At 54.1% G+C, this 25540-nt stretch overlaps 12 protein-coding genes across 12 annotated transcripts; 7 read left to right on the top strand and 5 right to left on the bottom strand.

The window, feature by feature from the left end:
• Nucleotides 1-1594: 1594 nt before the first annotated feature.
• On the top strand, nt 1595-3321 carry HETIRDRAFT_325408 (uncharacterized protein; the record flags this gene model as incomplete). The annotated part of the gene is made up of 3 exons (XM_009551749.1): nt 1595-2377; nt 2491-2659; nt 2903-3321. 3 exons carry the CDS (start codon nt 1595-1597, stop codon nt 3319-3321), a joined length of 1371 nt encoding a protein of 456 aa, XP_009550044.1.
• Nucleotides 3322-4932: 1611 nt separating this feature from the next.
• Nucleotides 4933-6367, top strand: HETIRDRAFT_454097 (uncharacterized protein; the record flags this gene model as incomplete). The annotated part of the gene is made up of 4 exons (XM_009551748.1): nt 4933-4978; nt 5042-5750; nt 5819-6097; nt 6187-6367. 4 exons carry the CDS (start codon nt 4933-4935, stop codon nt 6365-6367), a joined length of 1215 nt encoding a protein of 404 aa, XP_009550043.1.
• Nucleotides 6368-7301: 934 nt separating this feature from the next.
• On the bottom strand, nt 7302-8519 carry HETIRDRAFT_325700 (uncharacterized protein; the record flags this gene model as incomplete). The annotated part of the gene is made up of 1 exon (XM_009551747.1): nt 7302-8519. The coding sequence occupies one exon, from the start codon at nt 8517-8519 to the stop codon at nt 7302-7304; it is 1218 nt and encodes a 405-aa protein (XP_009550042.1).
• A 1684-nt stretch (nt 8520-10203) lies between these two features.
• Nucleotides 10204-11905, top strand: HETIRDRAFT_411233 (uncharacterized protein). The gene is made up of 4 exons (XM_009551746.1): nt 10204-10690; nt 10824-10929; nt 10982-11489; nt 11553-11905. Exons 1-4 carry the CDS (start codon nt 10474-10476, stop codon nt 11787-11789), a joined length of 1068 nt encoding a protein of 355 aa, XP_009550041.1. The 5' UTR covers nt 10204-10473; the 3' UTR covers nt 11790-11905.
• A 142-nt stretch (nt 11906-12047) lies between these two features.
• On the bottom strand, nt 12048-13575 carry HETIRDRAFT_325691 (uncharacterized protein; the record flags this gene model as incomplete). The annotated part of the gene is made up of 5 exons (XM_009551745.1): nt 12048-12152; nt 12215-12376; nt 12599-12781; nt 12841-12906; nt 12967-13575. The coding sequence occupies 5 exons, from the start codon at nt 13573-13575 to the stop codon at nt 12048-12050; spliced, it is 1125 nt and encodes a 374-aa protein (XP_009550040.1).
• Nucleotides 13576-14092: 517 nt separating this feature from the next.
• On the top strand, nt 14093-16094 carry HETIRDRAFT_325893 (uncharacterized protein; the record flags this gene model as incomplete). Its single annotated transcript, XM_009551744.1, has 6 exons — nt 14093-14725; nt 14778-14802; nt 14854-14969; nt 15282-15389; nt 15450-15465; nt 15523-16094. The coding sequence occupies 6 exons, from the start codon at nt 14093-14095 to the stop codon at nt 16092-16094; spliced, it is 1470 nt and encodes a 489-aa protein (XP_009550039.1).
• Nucleotides 16095-16441: 347 nt separating this feature from the next.
• Nucleotides 16442-17589, bottom strand: HETIRDRAFT_326185 (uncharacterized protein; the record flags this gene model as incomplete). The annotated part of the gene is made up of 5 exons (XM_009551743.1): nt 16442-16636; nt 16705-16893; nt 16951-17073; nt 17129-17255; nt 17282-17589. 5 exons carry the CDS (start codon nt 17587-17589, stop codon nt 16442-16444), a joined length of 942 nt encoding a protein of 313 aa, XP_009550038.1.
• A 235-nt stretch (nt 17590-17824) lies between these two features.
• HETIRDRAFT_446079 (uncharacterized protein) lies at nt 17825-18654 on the top strand (the record flags this gene model as incomplete). The annotated part of the gene is made up of 5 exons (XM_009551742.1): nt 17825-17855; nt 17912-18067; nt 18119-18248; nt 18305-18391; nt 18441-18654. 5 exons carry the CDS (start codon nt 17825-17827, stop codon nt 18475-18477), a joined length of 441 nt encoding a protein of 146 aa, XP_009550037.1. The 3' UTR covers nt 18478-18654.
• HETIRDRAFT_388116 (uncharacterized protein) lies at nt 18215-21294 on the bottom strand. Its single transcript, XM_009551741.1, has 15 exons — nt 20568-21294; nt 20471-20495; nt 20374-20413; nt 20107-20322; nt 19953-20049; nt 19856-19894; nt 19732-19803; nt 19552-19672; nt 19386-19492; nt 19185-19323; nt 18973-19118; nt 18871-18915; nt 18441-18810; nt 18305-18391; nt 18215-18248 (listed from the first exon to the last, which is right to left on the bottom strand). The coding sequence occupies exons 1-13, from the start codon at nt 21280-21282 to the stop codon at nt 18749-18751; spliced, it is 1824 nt and encodes a 607-aa protein (XP_009550036.1). The 5' UTR covers nt 21283-21294; the 3' UTR covers nt 18215-18248; nt 18305-18391; nt 18441-18748.
• A 716-nt stretch (nt 21295-22010) lies between these two features.
• HETIRDRAFT_420834 (uncharacterized protein) lies at nt 22011-22358 on the top strand (the record flags this gene model as incomplete). The annotated part of the gene is made up of 1 exon (XM_009551740.1): nt 22011-22358. The coding sequence occupies one exon, from the start codon at nt 22011-22013 to the stop codon at nt 22356-22358; it is 348 nt and encodes a 115-aa protein (XP_009550035.1).
• On the top strand, nt 22234-25164 carry HETIRDRAFT_67389 (uncharacterized protein). Its single transcript, XM_009551387.1, has 5 exons — nt 22234-22561; nt 22892-23552; nt 23610-23738; nt 23795-24333; nt 24397-25164. The coding sequence occupies exons 1-5, from the start codon at nt 22527-22529 to the stop codon at nt 24494-24496; spliced, it is 1464 nt and encodes a 487-aa protein (XP_009549682.1). The 5' UTR covers nt 22234-22526; the 3' UTR covers nt 24497-25164.
• On the bottom strand, nt 24376-25164 carry HETIRDRAFT_411230 (uncharacterized protein). The gene has a single exon (XM_009551739.1). The coding sequence runs from the start codon at nt 25128-25130 to the stop codon at nt 24936-24938; it is 195 nt and encodes a 64-aa protein (XP_009550034.1). The 5' UTR covers nt 25131-25164; the 3' UTR covers nt 24376-24935.
• Nucleotides 25165-25540: the final 376 nt, after the last annotated feature.

The following is a 25540-nucleotide window of genomic DNA, read 5'->3' as shown; positions in this document are numbered from 1 at the left end:
CGTGACTGAGAATGCCTGATGTCTCTGGTGTGATGCATCGCAGGTTCACGAGGGCATGGCTGGGCGTGGCCATATCATGTAGCTTTCGTCATCGAGGAGAGTACGATCTCGGACGTCATCACACGTGGCCAGTGTGGGGTCGATAGTAGGGTGTTGTATGCGCTCTGCGCAGTTTCTTGCCAACTCTCTCTCTGTTACTCTTCGATGGTATGCTCCTCTTGCTCGCGCGACGCACCGCGATGGCCCTCGCTGGCCGATCAACGCGCTGGAGCTGTTCCGCAAAGCATTCACGCATGCTCGTTGATGGGACATTCGCTCTGGTAAGAAAGGCGCAGAGAAGTTTTGATAGATGCGAGGCCATGTACGGTCGATCAATCAAATGTTTGGGATGGGATCAGGTGAGAACACCGTCACGATGTTCAGATGGGACGGCTGTCTGCCTGGCGGTGGTCTGCAGATGCACAGAGCGACTGTGATCTCCCGTGTATGGTGGCCAGCCACGGCAGTGCGACGGCTTGCGGTCTACTCTCTTCTGCTCTGGGCAACGCTTTGCAAATTGACGATCCACCGAAGCAGCGCCAGCGTGCCAGCTGCCAGCCCGTGCCGGAGTGCAATGTTGCAATGTTGATGCGAGGACTGTCGCGTCGACGTCATTGGGCTGGGGATCAGTCTGAGGCGTGTACAGCATGCGCGATCGGGTTGTTTCGCAGCACCTAGGCACACCCAGTCATCAGATGTTTCGGAGATGGAGATGTTGTGCTGTGAGCATTGATCACAGCAAGAGGGCACGAGAGGCTGCGGGAGGGTGCAGGAGGAGAGAGCGCGAGAGAGCGCGCGGGTGACTCGGCAGGGATGAGCCGCTGAGCGCTGGGAACGACACGGAGTTCTGGGAACGGACAGGGCCGGATGCGGACTATCCCAATATAGCTTCGCGACGTTCCTGTCCAGGCACTGGGAACACGCCAGCCAACTGCCAGCCAGCGCCCCCAACGACTACGATCGAGCTCGCTGCTCGTCTCTCCTGGCGTGCAGGCTCGACGCAGCGCGCAGGGGCACACGAGCGCCCTCGCGCGGCGAGCACAGCACTCGGGTCGTCGTTGGGCGCCGTTCGAGGGGCTGCCGATTGGACGGGACGCTGTTACGGAACGGAACCTGACTACTGCTGATTCGCTGATTCTTGCAGCCAGGGCTGCCGAGTCCAGACCCTCCCGACTCGAAAGTCGTGGTGTCCCTTTGCGTCCGGTGCGCCTCTTCTCTGGCCCCAGACCCTCCAGAAATATCCCCGCCCCCTCCCCCTCCTCTTCCCACCAGGTCTCGTCCTGTCCTCCTCCAGGTGCGTTCCTCCCGCGAATTTCACCGCCAAATCGCAGTCGCTCAGCGCTTCCCACCCTCGTCGCCATCGTGGCCTCCGCAGACAGACTGCCAGCGTCCGCCCCATCATCACGAGCGGCAATATTTCCGTTCGATCTGACATTCGTTTGTTCCCTCACGCTCTTTTTGCATCAGGCCTGTGCAATCATCCGCCGCACTGTCCATCTGCCATCAAAACAAGCCCCTCTCGAGTAGGAAAGAGGCTGCACATCTAGAGACCGCTATGTTCACCCCACCGGACTCTCCCCTTGCGCCACCCAAAAGATCTCGAGACACGCCTTCGCCCACGCCCTCGCCCACGCCCTCGTCTCGAGCAACGACACCCACCCCACCATCAAGACTCGCAGCGCCCTCCTCCACATCTTCGTCTCCATCCCCGTCCCGCTCGCCCTCGCCCTCCCCGTCAAAGCTACGCCCGCACGTGACGCACACACACAGCACGGACGCCCCCACCGCGCACGAGCGCAAGCAGCGCATCGCGCGGCGCACGCGCCTCTCCATGCTCCTCGTGCCCCTCGTCCTCATCCTCATCACGATCACGACACACTACACCGCCCACCCGCGCGTGCTCGACCTGCTCTCCTCCGCCTCCCCAGACCCGCACCTCGCGTGGTCCGACCTCGCAGGCTGGGGGACCCACCCCGCCCACGTTCGCCGGCAGGACGCAGCCGCCTCCGAGGTCGTCTCGACCGCCGCCGGCACCATCTCGTTCCCGTCCAGCCTATCCATCTCGGCCTCTTCCACGTCCGCGTCCGGGACCGCCTCTTCTGTGGCGGCCTCATCGTCGTCTTCGGGAACGCCTGTCGCAGCTTCCGGGATCCCGACGATCCCATCGACGGCCCCGGTGCTCCCGACGCCGTTTCCTCAGCCGTTCGATTCGATGAGCACCGAAGGCTTTTTGACCGTCGGGTGCATGCAGTTCGTCGTCAACATGACCCTCGACCCGCAGTTCCGGCCGTGCCGCCCGTTCTCGCTGCTGATGGAGACCTCGAGCGCGTTTATCAAGGTGTGTATTCAAGACATGTTCCTTGTTCTCCACCCGGCGTGCCGCGCGGCAAAGCTTTCTGGCGATGCGACGACCATGACGAAGAACTGCTCATCGATCTGTTCCTGAAGCAGGCCCAGAATAACATCACGGCTCTGAACATCGACGTCTGGGGGACGTGCAACACGCCCGTCGATGCGGACCAGTGCGCGGCCACCATGGCCATGTACGCGTCGGAGCTCCCGAATCAGTGTCAGGCCGAAATCGACAACAAGAAGACAGTGGTGCTGCAGGCCTTGACCGGTGCGTCCATAGTTCTCTTCCTGTCACTGTTTTACATCGTGTCCGCCGCTTCGTACGTGACTAACCACCTGTTCGTCCCACGTCGCGCCATCACAACACCCCACCCCCGAAACACATCTACAAATCAACCATCGTCGATCGAACCCCGCCCCACCCCGTCGCTCCCAAAATACCCTTCCCAACGGGAATCCGGCGACACCGCCACGACCCCTCAAAACCGACGCCGCCGACGGAACTCCCCAGGCCTGCAGACGTACGCGCTGTACCGCGACGTCGGGTGCCTCGCGAACAACAGCACGGGAGCGTACTGCTACGTCGAGGCCGCCGCGGCCGCGAGCCCTGCGGACCTGTACTTCTACGGGCTGGCGTGGGGCTCGGCGCTGCCCGCGGGGACGACGCCGTCGTGCTCGGTGTGCACGAAGCGGGTGATGGCGCTGTTCGCGGAGGGGCGCGGGGGCGTGACCGGCTTGCAGGCGACGTACGACGCCGCGGCGGAGGTGGCGGCGCAGGCGTGCGGGGCGGGGTACGTGCAGCTCGCGTCGGGCGTGTCGGGCGCGGGCCCGCGGACGCGTGCGGGGACGGCTGGGGTTGGGGTTGGGGCTGGGGCGGTCGTGGCGATCGGGCTCGGGCTGGGGCTTGGGGCTGGGGTTGGGGGCTGGTGAGGATCGCGTCGTGCGTCGTGCTTCGGCGGGCTTTGGGCGGGCGCCCCGCGTGTGGTTCTCGACGTCGACATGTTGTCTGGACGCGCTGACCGCCCGGACGCCTTCCATTCCGCGCTCTCCTTCTGTCCGCGGATCTTTTGGGGCCGTCGTTTTCTCTTATCTATGTATTTGCACGCCTACAGATCATTCTGTCTTTACGACCGCGAGCCGTCATCGCACCCCCGTTCTTTCATGTCTGGTCCTTTCCTTTTCCTCTTCTTCTTCCTCACTTCGTTTCGTGCGCTTGGCGGCTCCGCGTCTTCGCCTTCGTCCTCGTGTTGGGTTCCTCGGTTCGCTCTCTGTCTCTGTCTCTGTCTCTGTCTCTGTCTTTGCTATTCCTCGTTACCCACCCGTACGGTAACCTATTGGGCTCTGTGATCAGATTATGTCTCCTTATTACCTACTCGCCCGCCTCGTCTCTTTGTCTGTGCGAACGCCCCCCGGACATGCACGCCTCGCGCCCCCGCGGCTCTGCTTCAATTCGTAGAACCCTGTACGCTCGTCTCCCACACGCACCCGTCGCTTGACTGCACGAACACGCCCTCCCATTACTTACTTATATGCTTATACCTTCCGCGTGCTCGTGCTCGCCGCCCCCGGGGCCTCGGGGCCTGCCTTGCGTATTTTTGTTACCCTGCCCTTGCCTTGCCTTGCCTTTTGGGCTGGATACTGTGTTATTTGTTACCGTATTAGAGTACAGCACGCCGCGGCGGTATTTATCCTGTTCTGTTGTTTTTTCGGGACGGGAGGCGCCCTACTAGCTGGCTCTCTCCCCATAGCGGCAGCGTGTGGCCTGCCTTGGCTGGGCGATCGCGATCGCGTTGTGGAGCGTGGATCCCGTCTCGGACGCTGCGCGGTGCCTGCAGCCTGCCTGCTCGTGCGCGTATTCGGCGATTCGCCGTCGCGGTTGCGGGGCAGCCCCTGGACTGTTCCGCTCTTTTCTTCTTCTTCTTTTGCTTTTGTTTTAGTTTTGGGTGCTGGGAGTGTGTTGGGTCCGTTGGCAACGTGGCATCCGCTCAACCCGCACCTCTGGAGAGGTTTATCGGACCCACTGGGAGAGTGTCACTCCCCGTTTTCCTTCAGCTTTTCGACCAACCGCCTTGGACTGGTGCGAAGAAACATGATATGTGCAATGCGCATCACTCTACATGGGATGCTGATGTCGTCTAAACTCTGATAGGGCGAAGCAAAACGTCAGCAAAACGCCCGTAAACAATTCCTCACGCTTTCGTGCGGAGAACTTCGAAATCTCCCGGAAAGTTGCGAGTAACTTGATAGCAGCAGATCGATCCGATTCAACTTGACTAGCACAACATACGATATTCTGTATATCCCCCACAGGCAGGCCGCTACACGCCTCAGAGCGACTACTAGAGGTGTCGCACAACCGGGACCTTGAAATCAGGACCACGTCGTCTAGGTAGATTGCCGTACGGCGGTGTTTTCTGCGTGCTGAACGGCGAACGCACGCTCTCAGTGATCTTGCCATTCGATCGCGCCTGCTTTCGCTCACAGTTTTCAGAGAGAATCAAATCAAACAACCAGGCCCCGCAGGCCTCTTTCAATACATCGATGAATCACCCTATTATCACTCGCTCGGACTCGCTGCTGTCGACAGGTGTGTGGCCCAGGTGCTCTTATATTGTACAGATCCATTGACGTTAACGACTTGTCCATGCAGCGCCCTCGGTGCATTTTCCGCGAGTCCGTGAAGAAGGTAGCTCCCGGCTCCACGACCTCCCAAACGAGCTGTGGTTGCAAATTTTCGAGTGGGCGACGTTCGACCCGGGCTTCCCCAATTCGCTCGAAACAGCATTCTCTGATCTCCATTATCATCTGAACCTTGAATGGCATCATATCGACATGTCGCTCGAGACCAAATCCAGCCTTGTTTGCGTCTGCAGGCGGTGGTACGCTCTCGCTACACCGCTCCTGTACCAAGCAGTCGTTGTCATGAATGAGAACGTGCACTCCCTATTTCGTACTTTGAAGCAGGCGACAGAAATCCCAAATGGTATCATGCTAGGCTCTTTGGTGCGCCGTCTAGACGTTTGTCTCGAGCGAGAATTTGACCTGCCAGAGCTTGGCGAGATTTTCGGATACATCTCGCACCTTCGCATCCTCATTTCCGCGTCGATATACGAGAACGACGCCAAGGGTGCCTTTGAAATCGCAGCTTCGAGATGCAGTCCGACGTTGCAGGAGCTAGTCGCCGATGTGTCCAGTCCTTTATTCAGCGGCTTTCTCGAACGGCTGCCAAACCTGCGTACCCTGCACCACTCGGATTTTTGCCCGTACGTCCTACCGCCTCTCCCGAACTTGCGCTCCATGGCTTCGGATAACTGCCATAGTGTTTGCTCCGCCCACTTTAGCGAAGATGCGACAATGCCGTATCCCAATCTCATGCATGTATTTCTTCGATGGCATGCGGACGTGCGCCTTGGAACTCCTGTCAAAGCGAGCTGGAGGCCACGACCAACATCTCCAAGCCAGTGTTCAAAGCCCTGGCAGAGAATTGTCCTCACCTCACTCACCTTGGGTTTCATTTCCCCCCGACTGAGAAATGGAACGACGAACCTGACGAACCTGACGAACCCATTCAGAATGAAGTCCAGGAATTTGGCTATCACGAGGACACCTCCGATGCATCTGATGATGGCCAGCCCGGGATCGCTACAGACTCGCCTCCTCCCATAGACTCGCCTCCTCCCGCTGTTCCAAAGTACAAGGCTGGAGAGTTTCCTCTCATCACGCATCTAGCGCTTGTCCCACCATATGGCGAAACACTTGCCCTTCATTCCACATCCGAAATTTTCGCTTGGTTAGCGGCGCAAATGCCCCCTCGCTGCAGGTCGTGCAACTCCTAGATCGGGACATGGTGTACGGCGTGCGCAGGAAATATTCGCGGGACTTGGCGCGTGCGCTGGAGACGCTCCCCGGTGTGCGGGTAGAGGATCACGAGGGGATCGACTTGAGACACCTACTGCCCCGCCTCGCGGCGATGTAACTGCCGAGTCGATGATTTCCAATAAAGGCTTTTTATATATAACGGATATCAACGTATTTGTATCCCCCACAGCCGAAGGCCAGTGTCGGATAAGTATCATAAGGGGGGCGCCGGTAAAGCATACAACAAACGAGGACGTGTCGGCCAGTTGTGTGTAAGTGCCTTCACAACTTAACACCCTTCCAGGTCTCCGCAGCGCCATGGCCACGCGTACATCTTCAATGGAGCATCCGAAATGAGACCACTGGACACTCAGGCCTCATGAGCGTTGTAAGCCCGTAAGCTGGATCGTGCACCTATTCTCTAATTTGGGAGGTTTGAGCGGCAGATTCTGGCCCAAAGTACGACTTTTTGGCGGGGCTTTTGGACGCTCGGAGCTAGGGTATGTGCTCAGTGGCGGGGGTTTAGGGTCACCTGCAGAATTGTTTTGCTCGAAATTTGATTTTGTATAGTGTACCTAACATTTACCAATATGGGCTTAGATTGCCCTTAGGGATGTGTTCTGCGGACGGGGGTTGGGCCAACTTAGGAAGAGGCATCTTCCCAAAATCGGGAGAGCAAAGTGCCTCCGAAATACCGGGGGTAGGTGTTAGGCCCGGAAGATACCTCTTGGGCAGCGGGCGGATTTGTCCTAGGCGTTCGCGATCTCGCTGTGGAGCGTGGTCCCGTCTCGGACGCTGCGCGGTGCCTGCCTTCTTGTGCCCGTCGTCGTTGCAAGGCAGCTCCTGGCAGCTCTTTTTTGTTTTGTTGTGACTGCTGCGTCGACGGGCCGAGATCACTTGCAAGTGTAGACATCGTGCTTTTATTCAATGGTAGGCATCCTCAAGCTGTTTATGAAAGAAGGTCATATGGGTTTGAATGATATCGACATTGCTCGATGCAGTATCGACCACTTCTTCTGTGTACGTTGGCGTCTGCACCTCTTATTTGAGGTTCAGAAGTCGAAGAGAGCCTCGTCGGAAAATATTGACTCAGAAGCTTGTGTACCGAGAGAACTGGCGACGTGACGTGGCGAGGAGAGGCAGCAGATGTCGTTCCCTTCGTGATCCTCCACCCGCACACCGGGGAGCTTCTCCAGCCCGCGCGCCAGGTCCCGCGGGTATCGCTTGCAGAATCTGTCCACCATGTTACAATCGACAAATCGCATAACCCGCGGTGAGGGGGGCATTTGCGCAGCCAGCCAGGCGAAAAAGGCGTATGCGGCATAGCGGCCGAGGGTTTGGCCATATCGGGGGGAAAGTGCCAGATGCGTGATGAGAGGAAACTCTCCGGCTCTGTACTTTGGGACTGCGGGACGAGGCAAATCTATAATGACCCCAGGCTCATCATCGTCGCTATCATCAGAAGTGTCCTCAGATTCCTGGACTTCATCCTGGATATCTTCGTCAGGATTGATAGCTCCTTCGATCCATTTCTCATTCGGATGATAGTAAAAGATGAGGTGAGTGAGGTGAGGACAGTCTTCCGCCAGGGCCTTGAAAACTGGTTCAGAGATGTTGATCATTGTTTCCAGATGCACGGCCGTCAAGGCGCACGCCATATGCTCTCTCTGTACTAGCGACGAGTCCCCATCCCACTGGAGAAGAAGAAGCCTGAGATCGGGGTACGACGTTGTGGCATTTTTGCCGGAGATGGATGAGCAAACCTCATGGCAGTTGTCCAAAGACGTGAAGCTCAGGTTCGAGAGAGGCGGTAGGTCGTGCGAGAAAAAATACGGGTGGCACAAGGTACGCAGGTTTGGCAGCCGTTCAAGAAAGTCGCCCAATAATGGACTCTCCACATCAGAAACCAGCCTTTGCAACTTCGGACTGCATTTTGAAGCCATCACTTCGAAGACGCCCTGGGCTGCGTGTCGTTGTATATCGACACGGCAGTGAGTATGCGAATGTGCAAGCGATATCCAAAAACCTCGCCAAGCATGGGCAGTCCGTTGTCTTACACGGGACGACCGTCTAGACAGCGCACCAGAGAGCCTAACAAAACACCATTCGAACTTTCTGTCGCTTGCTTCAAAGCACGATGTAGGGTGCACAGGTTCCGATCTGAGACAGTGGCTACTTGATATAGGAGCGGTGTGGCGAGAGCGTGCCAACGTCCGCAGACACGAACGAGGCTGAGTTTGATGGCGAGAGATAGGCGGATACACAGCCATTGATAGCTCAAATATGAATCGAGCTCAAGGAATACTGTTCTGAACGAATTAGGGACGTCCAGGTCTAAGATGTCTAGTACAAACGTCGCCCACTCAAAACTTTGCAACCACAGTTCGTTTGGGAGGCTGGGGAGCCGGGAATTGATGTCCTCGCAGACCCGTGAAGAGGGCAGTACCCGAGGCGCTGTGTCGTCGAGTTGTTCTCAGCAATCGATCTATGGGAGATGTGAGATTTTAGAAACCGAGTTACGAACCTGTTGACGAGCCTGAGCGAGTGATAATATGGTGATCCATCGATTTCCAACAAGGAACCTGCGGGACTCACTTCCTCCGTTCGTTTCGCTCCGGAAAACGAATGAGATTACCGAAAGGTACTTTTAGCGCGCAGAAAACAAACTGTATGGCGACCTACCCGGTCACTATGGATGAGGCTGAATTGGTCTGCTTTCAATGTTTCGTGTTCACAAATTTTCGTGATAGAAAGCGTGACATGTTAAGGCAATTCCTGGGGACTTTCCGCAGGATCTTCACCCAAGGAGAAAAATTCACCATTTTGCTTTGCCCTCGGGCCTCGGCCGCATCAGCATTCCAGCGCATATATCTGACAGAGTCCTATTCATCTTGCGACTTTGCAGTATCAGCCTTTTGAAACCGGCGGGAGACGTTGTGCGCTCCCGTTCTGTCCTACGCGCGACGGCCCCATAGTTTCCACTGGCCTCTTGACCAGGCCGCAAGGATGGGAAGCTCCTGGTCGGTTGGTACGTCTAGGTATAGTTTGATTGCATTCCGCGTAGGCCATTGTCAACAAACAGCCCCTTTCACGATTTTGAGCCCGGAAAGGACGCCGTTGGTGAGCATATTGTACTTGCTTCCAATCTCACACATTTCAGAGTACAAGAGCCTTTTGGAGAAATAAGACCGCAACGCCAGGATGACATGATCTAGTATCTCGCTGTCGCAGATTAGTAGTTTGTAAGTTTCTGGCCCGTGGGATGATCTGGATATTCTCGCCAAAGGCTCGAAGTTGCAAGATCTTGTAGACAAAGCCTTTGGTATCATTGATCCATACGCCCATCGACCCGACGAAGGCTATCAACTATGTCAATAAAATTTTTTTGAATCGCCTCCTGATGTACCTGGTATGTGATCGTGTGGGCTATCTGCCAGGTATGAGTCCCGTCTATTCTTCTCGAAAGTCGACGGAACTCACTTACGCCAGGCTAGTACGCGTGCACAGGTCTCGTGAGACAAAAACCCACGCTGAATGGTGCCATCGGGTTAATGCTGGTGCGACGCCCGTGGTGGGGATGCCATGGATGCGCAGTCGAGGGACATTTTTGGATGCCCGAAGCTCCTCAAGCTGTGCTGCTTCATTGAACATCACACTCGAGACACCATTTATGCACTAGCTAACAAGGCCGGCGAGATAACGTATCTCCCCATTCGACATGTCACTCACTTGCCAACGCTTCAAATATTACATCTACTATATTCTCCCCAGTTGTGTGCGAATAGCTTGTTGTGCTGTTCTTGTTCTTGATGCCCATTCTGGCTACTAGTGTAGTCGTTGAATTTGCATTGTTCGACCTGACGGACGGCTGAGAAAAGAACGGGTGCGCGAGACTCCCACGGTTACTGTTTAATTCGTACCGCTACATCAAGCCGCCTGGCTGCATGGCAGTGTCGATATAAAGGTTATCCTCTCTCACCAGTAGCTGGTCTACTTTTTCTCTCTCGCGTGTCCGTAGACACTTTATCGTCCTCAAACATATTGCTTGGACAGTGGACAGTTCTGCGACACCGGCTTTGTGCATCTCAGTCTAAGCGAACGGCCCACTTTGCGACGGCCATCTGACGAGGACACGACCGTTTCCACTCTTGGTCAGAGACATATACTCACAGACCTTACACGGCCACCATATAACGATTGGAGAGTGGCTTGCCTCCCAGTTCCATGCCCCGTCTACGTGTGCTCGCAGGTCCGACGCCGACCACGCTCACACCGATCTCAGCCAACTGCTCCACGCCGCACATCATCTCGACTCCTGACTTTGAGGGACGCGTGCTCGTGTATATAAAAGGTCTCAACGATTCCAATAGCACCGTGCCAGAGAACGAGTACTTCAGCAGGGACGACCGCAAAGGCATTACGTGGAGCATTCAGGTGCAGGGTGCGTTAATGACTCGAACAGGATTGAACGATGGTCCCATTTGCGTAGTGATCGCGCGAGCCTCCCGTGCTATTAATATCATTTGGTGGCTGACATGATCTCTGGTATGCCCGGCGGGTACATACCAATGCAGGTCGATTCCTGCAGCCGCGGTCTGCGGATGATGTGCTCTTCGGGAACACGTTCGACCGCCCGCTCAAGCTGCCCTGGGGGTCTTCCGTCGCGCTGAAGTTCATGAGGTGTGTGCCTGACTTTGATATATGAATCTTTTCAACTTATTGGTGCACATAGTATTGTGGATCCGACGTTGGAGCACGACCTCGCGTCTCCTACGAAGCCCTGGGCGCTCTCCCCGCTCATTGCGACGATGCCGCACTTTGCACACGCGCGCCTAAAAGGCGACAGCGAGTGGCCTGATCTCGCTTCTGCGAGCTCGCTCGTGGACGACATATCTCAGCTCTATCTCGCCGTGAACAGCCGTCCAGCCTTGACTACTTCATCGTCATCTTCGTCGTCCTCGTCTTCCTCCTCTTTGCTCACGTCTTCGAGCTCCTTGTCTCCCTCATCCACGTCTTCATCGCCTAACTTTGTGCAGCTCGAGGCGGGAAAGTCATCTCCTCTCTCCTCGCACGCGCACATGCAGAGCGATAAGAACAAGAACACGGAAGAGCACAGAAAGAAACGCGGAAAGCAGAGTAAGAGCCTCGAACGCATATTAAGCGCGCTCTCGACTGCCGACAAACGTCGCAAGCACTTCGCGTCCTCCGCCCATCGACAAGCCATCGTCTTCGGGCCTCATGTAAGTGCCACCCCCACCCCTTCTTTCGTCTACAGCTTATCGTTACGGCTTGCGCACCCCTAGGACCTTCTCACAACCGACTTCTGCTACGGTTTCCTCGAGTTCTCGCCTTCACTCGCCCTACGTCTCCCAGGCGGTGTTTCATTCGATCTGATGCACTATTGGGATGGCCAGCCCGTGCGCTTTGTGTGCTGTGAGCGTGCAAAGACGCAAAACGGGGATCCTATTGAGGGCGAGGGTGACCCGTGGGGCAAAGTGTTTTGGTGCGTGACGATAGAGCTTGAGGAGGGCTCCTCCTAGTGCCGGAGCGAAGTGATTGATATACGATCGATTTCTTGAAGCATGTACAGCATAAATAGCTGTTTGTTCTCTGCGTGGTGCTGTCTGTCATATCTATTTCTTGCTGAAGAATTTTCTATGTCATGCGTGCAGTATCCTACCTGAAACTTTATCCGTAAGGGACCCAATTACATTTATACAGCCAGTTCTCCACAGCGTATGCAGATCATTGATAAGACACGAATAACATAGAAGGAAATATAGAACACCGTAGATATCCTACTGCCGCAGGCACTTGATGAGCGCGTTGATACCGTCAAGGCCGAAGCCGTCCTCTGTCGGATAACACACATACATCGGCATATGTTCCGCGTGAAATTTATCCTGTCCACAAAAAGCAAACATGATCAACGGCGACGCTATATCGACAAGGCAGGAAGTCTGACTCTAAAATTCCCTCGGCGCACGAGCCCGGTCGCGCCGACGACCTTGCCATAGGCCTTGCCGAGCCACGAGACCTTCCACCCGGAGAGATTGCCCACAGGCGTCAATTTGTCCGCGGCGGAGATACCAAACGTAACCGTTATACGTGCGCGATCGTCTTCGCTCTCAGGTGACGGCGAAACCGAGCGCGAATGCCGGTCTGGTGTGGACGCTGTACTGGACGTACGAGACGATCGCCCAATCGTTGCCCCGACGGACGATGCAGATTCTGAAGCGGACGCGATTGATACGTGCGAGTCGGATGTTGGAGTTGCCAACGATTCGGGGGGCAGGCGCTCATATTTCTCAAAGAAGAGCGGTGTTGAAGACTCGGCGTCTTTATCTACCGGCGATTGCTGGTCCTGGATTTCAGGTGCGCGAGGGTCAAGGTGCGTCGCATCTTGGAGGTCGCGCATGGCACTGTAAATGAGCCGCTCTGCAGTGCCGCGCGGCGCGTTGGGGAAGCCAGCCGCGTTCTTGATCTGATATGAGGCGGGGCGAACGGGAGAGAGGATGAGAATGCCGACGATCTGAAGAAAGAGGCCACGAGAACGTGAGCGAAAGGAAGATGTGTCAGGATTCGTCCTACCACGGAATCTTTCTCGGCGACCCAGAAGCGGCGGTGTTCAAAGTCGATCCACGGTTGAAATGACGTCTACAAGAGCATTTCTGTCAAGCAGAAAACAGAGTTGTGAGAGTGATGGATAATATTCACAGCGGCGATTTGTATCCCCGTACGTGACTTTTTCCAAGCCTGTATCCCTTCTTCTACGGTTCGCTTCTGTTCTTCGGTCCACTCTTCATGCTTGACCTCACGCACGACGACGTTCTCCCTCTCTGACCTTCTAAGATTCTTCTTCAAATCTTTCACCGTCGAACCGCCTCCAGGATCATCGACAATGTGGACGACCTCCTTCGGGTCGACGATGTCTTCTGAGATGCAGCTGACAGTGCTCCACCCAAACTCGCTCCCGGACGCACCAAGAACACGCTCTATGTGGCCGTCAACGCAGCACCATACGAGACGAAGATTTCGCTGCTTGCACCACGTCCAAAACGCTGCCACGGTGGGTACCAGCGCGGCGGGGGAAGACACCAACGGGTTGCCCCATGCGAAGATATACGGATCTGCTCGAAAATAGCCCTGAGCGGGTGTGAAGGTAGATTCGCGCACGGGGGCCGACACAGGCGGCCGCCAGACGCGGTAACGATCACGTTCAAGCCATGCCGTTGCAGAGGAGGAGCCGTAAGCGGGAAGGAGCGCGGCAATATCTGCCTTGTCAGCAGAGGGGTCAGTCTCGTTCTCTTGAATCGCAGAGGTCATAGGCGAAGGTGCAACGAAATCCGGTTCGTGATCCATGTGCGAAAGCGATGGAACTTCATCAGGGTTCATGGATCCTCTGGGAGCGCTGTTTGTTCGCGAAGCCTGCTGTGTTGGCTCTGGCGGACTCGCCACTTCATCCGGAGCAACGGATTTTGAGACGCTGTCGTCTGAATTCGTGTTACTGGCAGACTTCGTGTCTGGCTGTCCTGCGAGCGGCTGAGCGAGAGCGTCTTTAGCACGATGAAACTTGGATGATATTTTGGAGTGGAGAGACATGGGATAATGGGAACTGACGCGGCATTTCTAACATCTATATATGAGACCGCTGGAAATGACGAGGAGCCGTGATGGCCACGGATGACGTCGGTGACGGATGGGCGGGGCTGGGGTCACAATAGAGGAACCCTGTGGTGAGGTTAGGGCCGCCCAAGTCGGGAAACGGACCATGCCGACGTCACCTCACACCACTGTTCCTACTCTGTTTATATCGAGCGCGTCCACTCACCGTTCCACCATGATGTATGATCGACACCCAGTCTACCCTCACCAACAGCATCTCCCATGGGCTCATGAGCCCTGGAAAACCCTCTACGTCCTCCAACGGATTCTCTCGACTCTCATCCTCGTCCCATGTTGGATTGTCTACTATACTTCCCTACCCCGCTCGTACCGTCCCCGACCTTCCTGGTCACTCACCCAGATCGTCCTCGTCAAATTTATGAAGCGCATCTACCGCGTCACGGAAGTCGCCGGTGTCACTTGGAACACACGCGATCCGAAGGCAGAACCCAACGGCTCGACCTTGAGAGAAACGCGGTTCGCCTGGGTGCCCCCGTTGCCTGAACAACTGCGTACTGGAATTGTCGATGACGAGGAAGTCAGTTGCCAACAGGTCGGGACGTATATCTGGCCAAAGGAAATCCCACCCAGAATGTATATGCGGTGCGCCGAGCGAGGAAAATTCATAGATACAGCACCATCTCTGCAAAATGTCAAGCATGCGAAACTCTCGCATCCAAGTGGTACGGAAGTCGAGGCCGAGAGTTCAAATTCACGGGTCATCGGCGTCTTCCTGCACGGTGGAGGGTACTGCCACATGTCCGCTCACGAAAAATCTGGGACGTCGAGGATACCGCGACGCTTGATGAAGGTAAGCTCGTGAATAATGCAGCTGCGGAACTGCTCACCACCCCCATGCCCAGGACAAACTCTTCGAAGAAATTCACGGTCAGTCGCGTCTGGTTCTTCCCGTCTCCTGCTAATCACACCTTCATTCAGCCGTTGAATACCGCCTTCTTCAGCACGCTCCCATTCCAGGCGCTATCCAGGATGCAGCTGCCGTCTACGCATATCTTGTCACACACCACTTGGGCGCTCAGCGTGGCGTGGATGGCGTGTACCGCTACCCTAACACCGCCGTGCCTTACCATACCCGCACGGCTTCATCTCCAACACTCGATGGCATTGATTCGATCGGCATCCAGGGGGGCCTATCCCAGCCTTCCCTGTCTGCCTCGTGCTCTGGAATGATCAGTTCAGAGGAGAAGATTGGAAACTGCAATGGTGACACGACACACCGTTCAAACAAGGTTCGGCTCGTTCGCGATGACGCAGTGCCCATGCCTTCGCCACCTAAAGGCAGTGACTCATCGAGACTCACACACGATGAAGCGGGCATGATGCACCTTGCGATCCGCCGGCCCAAGGTGGTCCTGATAGGCGACAGCGCGGGTGGGAATCTGGTGCTCGCCCTCGCACGTTGGATTCGCGACGAAGGTGTGCTTCCCTCGCCGGATGGGATGCTTCTACTATCCGTAAGTCTCGCCCAACACTTTGATGAAGCTAGACTGCGTGCCGATTGCACCATCTCCCAGCCTTCCTGTGACCCATGTGCGCGCCACTTGACCCTCTCTATACTCGTACGCTGAAATGCACATCGGCTCGCAGCTCATACACTTCCTCAAGTGCCTGCCTCCCGGCGCCCACGTCCACATGCATCTACAGACTATCTTCTCGATACGCCTGAGCCCCGCGCGGTGCTTCAGCGCGCATTCCTAGGGCACCACCCTGTCGCAATGGTCTACTCCCCATACGTCTCGCCTGCATCCGAGTGCGTCTTGGCCGCGTTCCATGGGCGCGTAGGCATGGAAGAGCTCGAACCTGCGCGCGCACAGCACGGAGAAGACGGCACTCGTGACTATCGTGAGAACACTGGCACGGATGCGGAATCTGGCATGCCTGCAGACTACGCAAATCCGTACATTTACGCGCCGAATGGGCAAGGACTCTTTACATCCTTCCCCCGCGCCCTCGTGGTCGCCGGCGATGCGGAGCGGCTCGAGCGCGAAGTCGTAGCACTAGCGAAGGGTATGGAGCACGACGGGGTCCGTGTGCAGATGGTTTGGGCGCCAGATGGCGTGCATGATATCTTAATGCTAAAGAGTTGGGACGAACGGGTTCGAGAGGATGTATGGCAGGCAATTGGGCAGTGGGTCGCAGAGGTTGCAAGGGAAGAATGAAATTCCGACACGTATCTAGAGCGCATATATCTGCCTCACCTGAATTTGAAGGGTGGTAGGAACAAACCCTAGCCGATGGAATATCTGTGTCAGATGAGCCAAGATAACTCATGTTTCGACATTCTGATTGACGTGATCTGTAAAAGAAAATGGACCTTAGCACTTACTCCCATTATTTAACTTAAAACACTGGAGGTAGTGAGCTCGAGAAAGATTGTCGTAGCAGCTCAAAATGTCGAAACAAAGCATGAAGTAAAGCATCTAAAATAGAAAAGCAGTCTAAGCTGTGCACACGTGAGTACACGCACACCACATGAAGGCAGAACTCACTGAGATACAAGACAATATCAGTGATCATCGACCGGGGCCTTCTTGGGGTGCTTTCTTCTGTTAAGCAGCACGCCGACGCCCCGAATCAAAGCTTCCTCCTCTTCCGTCTTCGCATCTGCGGAGGCAGCCCACCGCACCTTCAACTGCTCGTCCACCAGGTACACGTATCCAATGCGTGAGTTTACCATTCCTAGCTGTTCGCGTACGTATTCCTAAATAAAAGGTAAACAGAAAATGAGTCGAGATAAAAAAACAGGTGCCATGAGACTGTAAAAATTACCATGTTTTGTCGCGAGATGAGGTATGTTGTTTGGAGGTGAGGCGGGACCTGGCCACGCAGTGACGAGAGGAACATGTTGACCAGCAATGACTTCAGAAAGTTTTCTTGAAGATTAATTTGGATGTACTGGTAAGATGGATGATTGCGATACATCTCATTGACGCGAGTTGTGTACGAAGCGGCGTGTTGCTGTGGAGGCAGAAGGGCGTTCAGGCTTCGAAGAAGAAGAGAAACAGGGTCTCCGACCTCAGAGATTTTTGTTGAGAGCATCGCGATCACAGATATACGACCAGAGCAAATGTTAGTAGTGTGTGTCTGGACGCCATCATCCAACTTCGTCCCTACAATGTCTGGGAAGTACAAAGCTTTCTGAGGCCATCTCAGGACGAGAGGAATGTATAAGTGATGCCATAAGAGCACGCACATCCTGTCTGATCAACACACCCGGTGCCATCCATGTCTTCCCTCCATGCACCCTTGTCATATGAAGGTCATAGAAATATCCGGTGGATGCCTGCTTGACTCTTCGAGGTGGCATTTCAGAGAAGAGACTCACGAGACTCACGACGGGACTCACAGATGCCGTCTCTTCGCCAGTTGCTTCTCTTGGTTAAGCATATCAGCACTCATCTCCGACCAGGTCTTGACGGCTGTGGTAGGGACATCTGGGACGCCCAGGGGCCTCTGCAGAGGCGGGATTAGGTGAAACATTGGTGGGCTTGAAGGAGCCTGAAAGGGCTTTGTGGACGAATCATCTGCCAGGGGTTTTGCTGGAGGTTTTGCTGGAGGTTTCTTTGAGGTTTTATGACCAGCATTGTTGGCAGCATGTCGAATGAACGCGCGAGTGGGCGTATGCTGCGTACGTCGGAGAGTACTAGCAAGCATTTGGCCGTATCGCCTGCCAAATAAACCCAAACGACGCGACGTCCAAAGCACACATCACGTGACATCCACTTATATAGTCGCGCTTCGCTCGCTCGTTCGTTGATCTACCTCTCTTGTTCTCAAACCTCCATCACCACTCGTCCACCTGTATACCTTCGACTAGTCTATCAAACGTAGAAACAAAATGGTATGCTTTATTTGCAATCGAAATACAGTGGCGGCACTCATCTCTCCAATGTCTATCTACCTCAGAGCGGAAAAGGTCAGTGTATTTTTGCTGTGCCACAGGGAGCCTCTCATTGATGATGCTTGGGTCGTGCAGGAAAAGCTGGAAAATCCTCATCTGGTGGCAAGACTGGTGGCGAGGGCAAGTCACAGTCGCGATCTGCAAAAGCTGGCCTCCAGTTCCCTGTCGGTCGTGTGCACCGCCTTCTGAAGAAGGGCAACTACGCACAACGTGTGGGTGCTGGCGCTCCGGGTGCGTTGAAGTTTATTAGCGTCAGATACATGAGACTTATCGAGGGTTCAGTGTATTTGGCTGCTGTCCTTGAATACTTGGCCGCCGAGATCTTGGAGTTGGCTGGAAATGCCGCTCGTGATAACAAGAAACAGCGTATTGTCCCCAGGCATTTGCAACTTGCTATTCGTAATGATGAAGAGTAAGTTGAGCTTACATGACATGTGTGGCATCGACTCATGCGTCTCATCCTCCTAGGTTGAACAAACTACTTGGTGATGTTGTCATCAGCCAGGGCGGTGTTGTGCCCTTCATCAACCCTGAACTCCTTCCCACACGCTCGAAGTGCGTTTCCCTCTATCCAATCAATGACCACTACTGACTTCTCCTTCAGGACGGGCAAGAAGGAAGGGGCGAGTCAAGAAGTTTGAGTAGTTTCAGAATGTTTTTTTAGGGTTCAGTGGCGAAGTTGAGTCTCATTTTGTTCCTTGTGTACTATAGTCTGTACTGTATCAGCATGCTATCATAACCTGTCTGTCGTATTCAGGACAACTTGGACCCGTACTCGATGTTTGCTTGTCTATCAATACAGAGTCCATCCTTCTTTCCTATGATGATCCTCGACGAAATCTTCAAGCCTCAAGACGTATCAGGAGCTATATAAAATAGCAACCCATGCGCATACTCCTAGCCCAGGCAACATCATGCATCATCTCTCAATACATATCGCTCTCCGAATATGCCTTCCTCCATCGCTTTGATCTCTGGTCGGTACGGAGTGCTATGTCAACTGTTGACTTTCGATCATGAAGTATTCCACTCACGAAGTGCCAAATGTTTCGAATGGAACCGGCACATTGCCAGGTTCCCTGCGAGGAAGCCATAAATATCACGTACCATGAGGTGGTAGTATTGCAATCACTCACCCATCATCACGTAGAGACCGGGAATGCCGGTGTCCCGCCACGCACTGTTTATCTCACCCTCGTCGTTTAGTCCCCAGACTTGCCTAAGGCGATTCACAACATCCTCTCCGCACAGATTGTAGATGGGCTCGCGGACATTAGAAAATCTGCGCGCAGGGACATGACACACATGGGTCCTGTGATCTCTTGGAAATTCAAATGGGGACACTCACCCCGTCGCGAAAACGACCACGTCCGCAGGGAGCATCGATCCATCTTTGAATTTCAGCCCGCTCTCGCTGAAGCCCTCGATCGGGCTGTCATTCTTCAACTTGATATTGCCATCCGCGATGAGCTTGCTCGTGCCAACGTCTAGCGTTTCAGTCAGAGTAATGATCAGGATCAGCGCGACTCGCTTAACGCGAGAGCTTCACCTAGATAGTACCCGCCACTGCGAGTCAACGCAAGCGTGAGGAATCCCGAGCCACCGTGGCCCCATCCGAGCCGGAATCCGCGCTTCTTGAGCCCGTCAAGGATTTCCCTTGATCGTAAGTAGCAGCTGTGTCAAAAGCATTTCTCGGTTCAACAGAAAAAACATACTTGTCTGCCTCGGCGATTTCCTTGGTCTTGCGTTGATGTATGAGGTACATGAGATGGTTCGGGTATGACGCATTGAAAAGGTCTGCGATATCGGTGGGCGGCGCACTTTCGGAGTAGTGGTCTTGCCCGGATTACTGATAAGCGTGCAAGATGTGCAACATCATCAAAGTAGAATGTTACCTCCAAGTAAGAGTGGCAAGCCATTCTTCGTAGACATAATATAGGTCTCACTTCTCTGGTACAGAGTGATATCTGAACGCGAATTTGTAATCTACAACAGGACGTGATGAAGATGTATACTCACCAACACCGTGATTATAATAGTCTGCGCTGAGATCGTGTCCTGATTGACGGAGGGCTTGGTGATTGTCCACAGAAGAGAGTGGTACTATATCGCTTACCAGATGTGCAAGCCCCAACTACGACGACTTTCTTTCCGATATGGTCTCTTGCGCTCTTGTGCTGAGATGAATGCAAAATCTGACCCTTGAAATCGTCCTATGAGTAAGTTCGGCATCAGTTCGCTTTGTGCATGAATTCATTTCATGGGCTGACCATTCCCGGATAGATTGGCATGTGCGGCGCCCCACCGCTCCATCCTACAGCGAAAATGACATGTTTTACGCGGAATGTTCTGATGGTCCCGGTTTCTCGACGTATGTTCACGGTCCATATGTGAGTCTGCGGGTCCTGTTCGACGCGCGTGACGGTTGAAGAGGTCCAAACGTTTAACTCCAGAGCATGCGCATAATTCTCGAGCCAGTCCGCGAGCTGATCCTCTGTTTTAGTGATATCGAAGCTTCGAACCACGTCTTGTCATACCTTTGGTGCAGGAGTGAAGGTAGGCCATGTCGATGGGAACCTATCCGTCCACGGTTTTAGCATAGAACTATGTCTCCTGCAGACTGCGAATACTGACGGAATATACGGCATATGATCATACCCTAAAGCAAAGAGGAAAAAAAATCACAGATCAGCCTTCGTAGCCCATTCGAGGTCGTAGTGTGTAAACGCACAAACCGGATCGTGAAGGCATAGTGCCTCATACCGAAGTCTCCACTGATCTCCTACTCTCTTCTGCCTCTCTATCAAGAGCGACTTGACGCCAAGATATTTCAGCCGAGCACCGACTTCTAAGCCACTTTGGCCTGCACCGATGACGATGACCTTGGGATCTTCGTCCTCGCACTCTATTTCTCTACGTCGCTGCTCGGGCCACAATCCGTGGTTAGGAAGGGGGTTTCGCAGATGGCCTGATTTCTCTGGGAAGTTCCGCAGACCCTCGAGGTTCGTGAAGATGGTGTGTGCCTTCCAATCTCCAGACGACGTGGGAACGAGGCGGAAGACGCCAGAGCACGTCCCCACAGACGTGTCGAACTTGAACAGACCCTGAATCCACGCGATGTCAGGGTACGGGCGCTGCAACTCTACCCAACGGTCATCTAACACAAGATTCGAGAACTTCAGCTCGCCGAGCCGGTCGCCCAAGAAGATTTGGATCTTCTTTGATCCTTGAAATGTGCGGAATTCCCAAGTCATAGAGAGCATGTCGCGCCAGAAGGCGTCCTCGACGAGCAACCCAACGATTCCTTGAACGTCTGCCTCTACGACATAAGTCGCGAATGCTGAAAACCAGTCTCGTGCGACCTTGAGTGAATCGAGCTCGTCAGGAACTGTTGCCTTCAGTCTGTCGAGCGTGGGCAGTGTCAATCCTTCAGGTAGAGTGATCATGGCGGAATTGGGGGAAGGAGATGTCGCGCAAGGAGCATTTAATACTATCCTTTTATGCGACAAGCTCGATCGCATGGTCCGTGCCAAGAAGCGGTATTTTGTCAGGTAGGGATCCTATGACAAGCGCCAGAACCAGTGTCAGCTGCCTCGTTTGACTAGTCAACCGTCGTATTAAAAATGGAAGGGCGTAGCCGGGAATCCTGACCAGTCCAAATTACCAGTGGAAAAATAACATGGGTGCTTGTTAGTGCTGTTCGTCTCGCATCCAGTAAGATGTCGAGCGACTTACATCGACGAAAACTCCTGGCTTCGGTCTATGAATGTTTGTCCAAAGAAATGGCTGTTGAGGGTAAAATGGCTGTTTTGGGGATATAAGTAGATCATGGGATCGCGAAATACGTCGATCATGGTCGGAAAGGGTTTCACTCGCAGGTCACGGTGGGTCCTTCTAGAGTAAATTGGTGATACGGGTCGCCTGTGAAGAGGGGCGCTCAGGCCCAGGTTCGATAGGATTTGATTAGAGCATATGTTCGATGACTTGAAGACGGTGAGAACATAAGATAGCTTTCGTTCGATGAAACTGATACATACTGTCATCCGTACACACGCTCTCAATGATCACGCATGTGATGGGTAAAAGGAAGATGTGCGGTCTTTGCAATGGATCATGAACGAGCCTGCGATAATGTGTGGGCAACTTGAGGCAGCAATTGGAAGTTGACGATGTGATGTGTGATGAAGACTCAGACAATAACACGATCCTCACCTCTGCTGGGTCCCGCTGTGCCAACGCAAACGCAAGCAATGTTATGATGCAATCTCCACGAACCACCCAACTTTTCCAACGAGGCCAAAGGGGAGAGGTCTGGAAGGGGTGGGCCGGGATTGAAGCGGAGCGTGAGGGCGGTGGCCCCCGAACTTTGAATTTAGCGACTGTCGTCGTTGTCGTCTGCACTTCGCATCCCACTCGTCCACATCGTCCCCCCTCTTGCCCAACACCACAAACACCTCCTTTGCACGCTGCCAAACCCATAGCTATCGCCAGCTCGACACTCTTCGCCTGCAAGCCGCTTTGACAACCGCTTCGTCTATCCGTGATCGCTTCTGACATCCTCGTGTCTGCGTCACGCAAACCACACGCATATCCCCTCCCACATCGCGCTTATCCTCTCGCCCCCATCCCACTCATCGACATAACTCTCGCATCGAATATTGCCTCCCAAAGCATTCATATATTCTAGCAAATGTCTCAACAAGCACGCCCCTCCTCATCTTCATCGTAAGCCCGACTTCCTTTGGCTATTTTTCAGGCAAATCTACCACTGCCATCACATAAATCATTCTCGCATTGACCGCCGTGCATGCTGTTTGGGAGCGTGCAATGGATGTTCATATGATGCTAAGATTCAAAAAACTTGTGGAGAGTCGCCCTAGCAAGGGACTTATTTTAGTTGTTGTTGATGCCGTTTGGGCCGTGTCGATAACGTACTATTATTGGGCACCCACCTGGCACCCACTTCTGCGCCGGGGGCTATGATCTCGGCCGCATTTTTCTTAGTGTCGTAATGCGCGTCGCTGTGCACCACTGAACCCCTTCTCTCATCCTTAGTCCCAATGACAACTGGCGTGCTGGCCTGCGCCCACCACCACGCGACGATCGCCCACAGACTGAAGATGTCATGGCGACGAAGGGCCTCGAATTTGAGGACATGTTCCTCCGACGCGAACTCCTGATGGGCATCTTCGAAGCCGGATTCGAAAAGCCCTCACCCATCCAAGAAGAAGCGATACCCATGGCACTCACCAAACGCGATATCCTTGCGCGTGCGAAGAACGGGACTGGCAAGACCGCCGCGTTCGTCATCCCTTCCCTCCAACAGATCGACATCAACAAGAATAAGATCCAAGCCCTTCTCCTAGTCCCTACTCGGGAGCTCGCGCTCCAAACCAGTCAGGTATGCAAGATCCTTGGAAAGCATATGGGCATCCAGGTCATGGTAACCACCGGTGGAACAACATTGAAAGACGATATCTTGCGGTTGTCGGAGACGGTGCATGTTCTAGTTGGCACACCTGGCCGTATCCTCGATTTAACTGGGAAGAACGTCGCGGACTTGAGTGAATGTCCGGTGTTCGTCATGGACGAAGCGGACAAGCTGTTGTCCCCCGAGTTCTCCCCTGTGATGGAGCAGCTACTCGCTTACCTCCCCAAAGACCGCCAGGTCATGCTCTTCTCCGCAACATTCCCCCTGATCGTCAAAGACTTCAAGGTTTGTCTACTTTCGGTAAATCCACCCTCTGGGCGGCCACGCTCATTTGTTGTTTAGGACAAACATATGAACTCTCCGCACGAGATCAACCTCATGGACGAACTGACACTACGTGGTGTCACTCAATATTACGCTTTTGTCGAAGAGCGACAAAAAGTGCACTGTCTCAACACCCTTTTCTCTAAGGTTTGTCTCTTCTATGTCTACCATGTAATCGCCCATGAAACCAACAACCATTATAGCTGCAAATTAACCAGTCCATAATTTTCTGCAACTCTACAAACCGCGTCGAGCTCCTCGCCAAAAAGGTGACAGAGCTCGGCTACTCATGTTTCTATTCGCATGCGAAGATGCTTCAATCCCACCGTAACCGCGTCTTCCACGATTTCCGCAATGGCGTATGCCGCAACCTCGTCTGCTCAGACTTGCTCACGCGTGGTATCGATATCCAAGCTGTGAACGTCGTCATAAACTTTGATTTCCCCAAGAACTCTGAGACATACCTCCACCGTATTGGTCGGTCCGGGCGGTTCGGCCACTTAGGTCTGGCCATCAACCTCGTCACGTACGAAGATCGATTCAACTTGTACAAGATCGAGCAGGAGCTCGGTACAGAGATCCAGCCCATCCCGCACCAGATCGACAAGGGACTCTATGTCGCACCCAGCGCAGTTGAGGAGCCTACTGGGCAAAAGCCATCGAGGTCGACCCAGTCGGAGCAGCAGTCGCAGTCGCAATTACAGCAACCACAGTCGCAATTACAGCCCCCAAGGTCGCAGGCGTCCACCTCAGTGCAGGCACAGGCACGCCATGCAGCGGCATTGCAGCAGCAGCAACAGGGGAGGACGAATGGAACCGCACAGCCGGCGGGAGGTGCGAGGCCGTATCCGACTGGCGCTCCCGCTGGAGCATATCGTGGGCAAGTTCCCGTTGCCCAGAGATGAGGGGCAATATGAAGCAGGGGTTGGGCGCAGGGGCGAACGCAAGCTTCACCCCGCCTATCGCCATCTGGCCACTCGATACCGTCACTGCGAACAAGGGGTACTTTTGTGTTATATATATATTCCTCCTTTCCACCCACGCGCATTCCTCGGCCCTCTCCCTTATTCTGCACCTTTCTACATTCACGAGAGAGAGAGCTGATCTTGCTCCCTCCTCGATACTTTCTACTCGCGCATATTCTTCGCCGTTCCTTCTCTCTTCTCTGGTTGCTCTGGCGACATCACGATCCGTTTTATCTGCCTCGTCTGCCTCATCCTCCTCTCCAATCCTGCTCAGTCACGTCGCCCTTTGTCCCCTTAGCGTGATCGGTTTTTGTCTTATCGGTTGATCGACACCTTACCTTTGTTCGTGCTCTTCGTTCGTTGTGATGGTATGTAGTGCTCATGGTGGTGATGAGCGGAATGGGGTCTTGGTAGCGGTTGGCGGTTGGTGGGTGGTTGGCGGTTGGCGGTTGGTGGTTGGTGGTTGGTGGTTGGCGGTTGGCGGATGGTGGTAGTGGTGAGGGTAGCGTTGTTTGCTCGTCGGTCTTACGAGCACGTTGTAGCTGTTAGCATTGCCGTCCCCCGCGTTCTGCATGGTAAATGCAATCCCGGTTGATGTTTTCAGTCATATTTCCTTGGTTTGAAGTATCTCGACCCTCTTGCAAATGGACCGACAATATGCCACGGCAAGATAAGATGAATTACGTCACGAGTGCATGCACTGAAATATCACCAAGAACGTTTCTTCACTTTGTTGCATACAAGTGCGACAGAGAACGACAGCGCTCACAACCACCTATTCGTCATTCATCATCTCCTGAATCGCAAATTTTCAACCATTTTCTCGCACAACAATCTCCGGAGTTACTTCATGATTAATTGAGGGCTGCGTGGAGTATATTAGCACCTCTGCTTACTAGACTTATATATTACAGCCATCACTCATACGCCTCTTCTCTTCAACGATCCAAAGCATAGGCAGCACCACCAATCGATACCCCTAGC

The sequence above is a fragment of the Heterobasidion irregulare genome (assembly GCF_000320585.1).
Source record: "Heterobasidion irregulare TC 32-1 unplaced genomic scaffold scaffold_09, whole genome shotgun sequence".
NCBI lineage: Eukaryota > Fungi > Basidiomycota > Agaricomycetes > Russulales > Bondarzewiaceae > Heterobasidion > Heterobasidion irregulare.
The sequence above is the reverse complement of the archived record's forward strand: the minus strand, read 5'-3'. Positions and strand labels throughout refer to the sequence as shown.